At 63.3% G+C, this 6,000-nt stretch overlaps 1 protein-coding gene across 5 annotated transcripts in view; it reads right to left on the bottom strand.

Annotated features, from left to right (window-relative positions):
* The window catches only part of SLC37A1 (solute carrier family 37 member 1), a 34,239-nt gene that overhangs the window by 20,528 nt on the left and 7,711 nt on the right, over positions 1–6,000 (bottom strand). For 2 of the 5 annotated variants that reach the window (XM_060198785.1, XM_060198783.1), the window contains exons 3-5: positions 5,435–5,504; positions 5,349–5,403; positions 726–844 (exon numbers count right to left, since the gene is read on the bottom strand). In XM_060198785.1, the coding sequence (XP_060054768.1) occupies positions 726–781 (56 nt within the window). In that variant the 5' untranslated portion in view covers positions 782–844; positions 5,349–5,403; positions 5,435–5,504. Of the gene's footprint in view, positions 1–725; positions 845–5,169; positions 5,214–5,348; positions 5,404–5,434; positions 5,604–6,000 lie in introns of those variants that run through there. The other 3 variants (XM_060198784.1, XM_060198787.1, XM_060198786.1) reach the window with 3 other exon arrangements.

Here is a 6,000-nt window from a genome sequence, read left to right as displayed (position 1 = left end):
GAGGGCGGGGGCAGAGGGCAGAGAGTGGGCAGAGGCAGAGAGTGGGCAGAGGGCAGAGAGTGGGCAGAGGCAGAGAGTGGGCAGAGGGCAGAGAGTGGGCAGAGGCAGAGAGTGGGCAGAGGGCAGAGGCAGAGAGTGGGCAGAGGACAGAGGGCAGGGGGCAGAGGGCAGAGGCAGAGAGTGGGCAGAGGGCAGAGAGTGGGGAGAGGGCAGAGGCAGAGAGTGGGTAGAGGGCAGAGGGCAGGGGGCAGAGGGCAGAGGCAGAGAGTGGGCAGAGGGCAGAGCAGGCAGAGTGCAGAGAGTGAGCAGAGGGCAGAGGGCAGAGAGTGGGCAGAGGGCAGAGAGTGGGTAGAGGGCAGAGGGCAGGGAGTGGGCAGAGGGTAGAGGGCAGAGAGTGGGCAGAGGGCAAGGGACAGAGGGCAGGGGTCAGAGAGTAGGCAGAGGGCAGGGGGCATAGGGCAGGGGGCAGAGAGTAGGCAGAGGGCAGGGGGCAGAGAGTAGGCAGAGGGCAGGGGGCAGAAAGTGGGCAGGGGGCAGAGAGTGGGCAGAGGGCAGGGGGCAGAGGGCAGAGGGCAGGGGCAGAGAGTGGGCAGCTGGCAGCATGGCCCGGGCAGTGAGCCCTCAGGGGGCAAGGACTTCTCTCCGGGGACCGGGACTGTGCCAGGCCAGCTCTGTGGAAAGGCCGAGGACGCTCAGAGGGACCCCCGGGCCCCGCAGGGACTCACCACTGGTCACGGGAGAAGGAGACCATGAAGTAGACGCCTGGGGGCAGCGGAGCCATGGGGGCTGGTCAGGGCGCTTCACGAGGGCCGTGGCTCCCGGGCCTGCGGGAGGACGGGGGTGTCTGACGGGGGCCCTGGGGGTGGCGGAAGAGCCGGGCATTGGCACAGGTCCCGGGTGCAAGCCCAGCACTAGCCCGTGCATCTGAGTGGGTCCACTCAGGGCTCAGGGACCCAGCGGGGAGCCCGTAGAGCTGGTGCACTCGCCCACGGTGGGGGTGGGAGATGGCATGCTGTGTGGGGGGCTGCCCTCGCACCCGCCCACCCTGCATGGGCTCCCTGGGTGCTGTGCAGGGTGCTGAGAGAGGAGAGACCCCACAGCCCTGCCCACCCTCCATGGGCTCCCTGGGTGCAGTGCAGGGTGCTGAGAGAGGAGAGACCCCACAGCCCTGCCCACCTCCATGGGCTCCCTGGGTGCTGTGCTTGGTGCTGAGAGAGGAGAGACCCCACAGCCCTGCCCACCCTCCATGGGGCTCCCTGGGTGCTGTGCATGGTGCTGAGAGAGCAGAGACCCCACAGCCCTGCCCACCCTCCATGGGCTCCCTGGGTGCTGTGCAGGGTGCTGAGAGAGGAGAGACCCCACAGCCCTGCCCACCCACCATGGGCTCCCTGGGTACTGTGCAGGGTGCTGAGAGAGGAGAGACCCCACAGCCCTGCCCACCCTCCATGGGCTCCCTGAGTGCTGTGCATGGTGCTGAGAGAGGAGAGACCCCACAGCCCTGCCCACCCTCCATGGGCTCCCTGAGTGCTGTGCCTGGTGCTGAGAGAGGAGACATCCCATAGCCCTGCCCACCCTCCATGGGTGCTGTGCACAGTGCTCCCATGTAATTTAGAAGTTGAGCGTCAGTGACTTGTCCTGCCTGGAGGGTCCCTGCCCCAGCACCCCTTGCAAGTCCTGCCCCCCCTACACCCGGCTGAGTGCCAGGGAAGCCGGCACTTATGACCCAGGGCAGGCCCAGGAGAGGAGCTGGCTCAGAGCTCGGGGCTCCTGAGTGCCACGTCTGCAAGGCCCTGCATTGGGGCTCCCGCCTCTGCACTGGGAATGGCCTCCCTGAATTTCTGCCTCGGGCGAGTGGCCCCTGCTTGAGCCCCCTCAGTGTGCACAATGGCGGTGGCCCGATGGCTGAGGGGACTCTGCGCCAGCCCTCAGTGAACTGCCACAGAGCCGGCACCTTCAAATACAAATAAAAGGGTGTGTGTGGGGGGCGGCACAGCCAGTTAAACACACGGTACGAAGCACAAGGATCTGGGTTCGAGACCCCAGTCCCCCATGTGTAGGAGGGAGCTTCACAAGCAGTGAGGCAGGGCTGCAGGTGTCTTTCTCTCCCCCTATCTCTCCCTCCTCTCTCAGTTTCTCTCTGTCCTGTCCAACAGAATAGACAAAAAGGCCGCCAGGAGCAGTGGGTTCATAGCGCCCACCGAGAAGCCGGGGGCGGGGTGGGCGGTCAGGGCCGCTCACCTGGCCAGAGGACCTGGGGGGGGGTATGTGCTGGGCTGTCTCCCGCCTTCTCTTCAATGTTTTACTGATTTATTGTTGGATAGAAACAGATAAATTGAAAAGGGAGGGGGAGATAGAGAGGGAGAGAGACAGAGAGACACCCGCAGCCCTGCTTCACCACTCATGAAGCTTTCCCCCTGCAGGTGGGGACCAGGGGCTTGAACCCGGGTCCTTATGCATTCAGCCAGGTGCGCCCCTGCCTGGCCCCGCCTTCTCTTTCTGTCTGTTAGTCTGCTCTGGGTGGAGCCTTGATGACCACAGGAAGTAAATAAATACAATTGCCCGGCTTGGGAGGGGCACTGGGGGGTGCCTGACTCCAGCTTGAGTCCTGAGTTCTGGCCTCGCGGGGGCCAGAGGGAGGCTGTGGGGCTCTCTGTGTGTGCTAACGAAGATTAGACGGGGGAGTCGGGCGGTGGCGCAGCGGCTTAAGCGCAGGTGGCGCAAAGCGCAAGGACCGGCATAAAGATCCCGGTTCGAGCCCCGGCTCCCCACCTGCAGGGGAGTCGCTTCACAGGCGGTGAAGCAGGTCTGCAGGTGTCTGTCTTTCTCTCCTCCTCTCTGTCTTCCCTTCCTCTCTCCATTTCTCTCTGTCCTATCCAACAATGATGACATCAATAACAATAATAATAACTACAACAATAAAACAACAAGGGCAACAAAAGGGAATAAATAAATAAATATTTTTAAAAAATAATAAAAAAAAGATTAGACGGGGAAGGATGAGGAAAGGAAGAGAGAAAGCTCGAGGAATTGGCGGGGGAGGAGGGAGGGAGGCATGTCATACCTGCCTCTGGGCCCTGCAGCCGGGACTCAGCTCACACCCAGCCCCGGGCACCAGGCCATGGCTGGAAAGGGAGGCACAGTTAAAAAGATCTCCCTGGGGAGTCGGGCGGTAGCGCAGCGGGTTAAGCGCAGGTGGCGCAAAGCACAAGGACCAGCGTAAGGATCCCGGTTTGAGGCCCGGGTTCCCCACCTGCAGGGGAGTCGCTTCACAGGCGGTGAAGCAGGTCTGCAGGTGTCTGTCTTTCTCTCCCCCTCTCTGTCCTATCCAACAACAATGACATCAATAACAACAACAACAACTATAACAATAAAACAACAAGGGCAACAAAAGGGAATAAAAAAGGGCAACAAAAGAGAAAATAAATAAACATTAAAAAAAATAAAAGATCTCCCTGTAGGGCCTCTGAGGGGCCCACCCAGTAGAGTGGTCAGGCCACCAAGACCGGGTCACCCAGTGCAGGTGCGTGGCCTGGCCCCGGCTGTGGGGGGGGCAGGTGTCCCGAGGCATCAAGCAGGCAAGCACTCCAGGAGACCTGCCGCCCTGCCACCGCACCCTCTAGCAGAACGGAAGAGACCTCTTCCTGGGTGCTGCTGACGACCCAGCAGGAGGGGTCAGGCACCCAGTTTCAGCCCCAGATACCAGCCCTGCAGTCCCTGGGTGGCCCCTGCCCCCAGCAGTGACGGCCAGGCTCTCAGGGGCTCTGCCGGGTGCCCAGGACACACAGCCACAGGGACCGAGACCCCTGCTCGGGCACTGGGGTCGGGGGAGTGACTGTCACAGTGACCCACTCGCGTGGGACCCAGGGGACCGAACCGCCGCCTGAGGCCGAGCAGACTAGCTTATCTGGACGGCGCGTTGTTTCGTCACCTGAGTGACTCGGGTTCGAGCCAGCCCTCCCTTCACTGGAGGCAGCTTTGGTGCTGTGGCCTCGTTCACTCTCTCAAGTAAGGGCTGGGTACCCAGCGTCACGGCCGTACAGAAAGACCTCCAGCCTGAGGCTCTGGGGTCCCAGGTTCAAAACCCAGCACCACCATCAGCCAGAGCTGGGCAGGGCTCTGGGGAAAATAAACAACAACAACAGTAAGAGGAAAGTGGTCCGGGGGGGTGGCGCAGTGGATAAAGCATTGGACTCTCTCAAGCGTGAGGTCCTGAGTTCGATCCCCGGCAGCACATGTGCCAGAGTGACGTCTGGTTCTTTCTCTCTCCTCCTATCTTCTCATGAATAAATAAATAAATTCTTTAAAAAGAAAAAAAAGAACAATAGTAACAGGAGGAAGAAAGCAGTGGCTGGGGGAGGGGCTCTGCAAACAGACTCCCCTGCCTGAGGCTGAGGTCCCAGGTTCAATCCCCAGCACCACCGTCAGCCAGAGCTCAGCAGGCCCTGATTATCTATCTATCTGTCATCTGTTATCGCCTATCTGTCTATGCTCTGCCTCTCCCATTCCATAAACACATATTACAAAGAAATACTCCCCTGCCTGAGGCTGAGGTCCAGATTGAGCCCCAGCACCATCAGCCCGAGGTAATGACAGTAGGGCCAAGTGTCCTTCAGAGGGGTCTCATTTTAAGGCTGGACGGGTGGGTGAAGTGCCCTCACAGAGACAGCCCCCCCAACACTCTGGGCAGGGGGCTGAGGTCCGGGGGTCACTGCCGAGGGGGGGCAGACAGCCAGAAGCTCTGGGGCCCAGGACCCCCGGCTGGGGGCACAGAGGAAGCAGCCACCTCCTCAGAGCACACCCTGTGGGGGAGGGCTTCCAGGGCCCAGCCACCGGCGGGGCAGACCCTGCGTCACCGTCACCGTCACAGGCGTCACCGGCAGGGGGGTGGCGGCTGGGGAGGGGCGGGGCCGGGGTGAAGCCCTGGGGCTCTAGAGGGAGGCGTCCCAGCGGCTCGGAGGGGGGGACGGGTGGCTGACCCCGCAGCTGGGCCCGGGGACGGTGGGGACAGAGTGGGCACGCCCACGTTGCCTTGTCACGCCCGACTGCGACCTGGTTGTCACTGCGAGGGGGCGGGGACTCAGGCAGGGACCTGCCCCAAGCTGGGGTGGGGACACCGGGCGTCCCCTGTCTCTCTGAGGCTCCCCCCAGACCACCCTCCCCAAAACCCACCAAGCATGGTGGAGGTGGGCGTCCGCTTCCCTGCCAGTCACCCCCATGGCAGGTGGGGCCCTGAGTTCCGGTTCCGGTTCCGAGTTCCTGGGCCAGGCGCCAGGGTCCAGCCCCCCCCCCCCCGCCCCCCAGATCGCAGCCGTCCCGGCCCCTGGCTCACCTGTGCTGCCTACGGCCACCGCGGTCGCTTCCTGCTGTCCACTTCCTGGTGCGGGAGGTGGCCGGCCGGCCGGCCTTTCACTTCCCAGGGCCTCGACAGGGACACCCAGGCGGGCAGAAGGTGCGCCCCCCCACGGCCCCGGCACGGCGGGCGCCCCCAGGCGGGTGGCCGGCACCTGCGGGGGACACGCAGCCACCTAGCGGCTGCCCGGGCTGGGGGAGGGGTTGGCTGACCCCTGTCCCACTCGCACCCCGTCCCCAGTTCAGTCCCAGTTCCTCGGGGGATGGCCGACCTGGGCCCAGCAGTCCTGCCCCGGAGAGCTGCCTGTAGGAAGGACGGGCAGGCAGGGAGGGGGGGGGTGTTAAAGGCCCACCGGGGGCACCGCACCCCACCCCGAGGCCAGAGGCTCACCAGGGGCCCCACCCGACTCAGCGCCCAGCTGGCCTCCAGGCCGCATCCCAGCCGAGTGCCACAGGACACACTGGGAGGGGCTCCCCAGGTGACCCTCATCTGGCTCCCTCCGACCTCACCCACCCCCACCCTGAGCCTGGCCCCCAGGTGAACTCGGCACCAGAAGCTGCTTCTGATTCTCACTCCAAGAATCTCACCTAGCACTGTTCTGTCTTTGCTCCCCACCCCTTACTTATAAGGAAGTGGGTTCTTTTTTTTTT

The sequence above is a fragment of the Erinaceus europaeus genome, chromosome 9, assembly GCF_950295315.1.
Source record: "Erinaceus europaeus chromosome 9, mEriEur2.1, whole genome shotgun sequence".
Taxonomy (NCBI): Eukaryota; Metazoa; Chordata; class Mammalia; order Eulipotyphla; family Erinaceidae; genus Erinaceus; species Erinaceus europaeus.
This window is presented reverse-complemented; position numbering and strand designations above follow the sequence as displayed.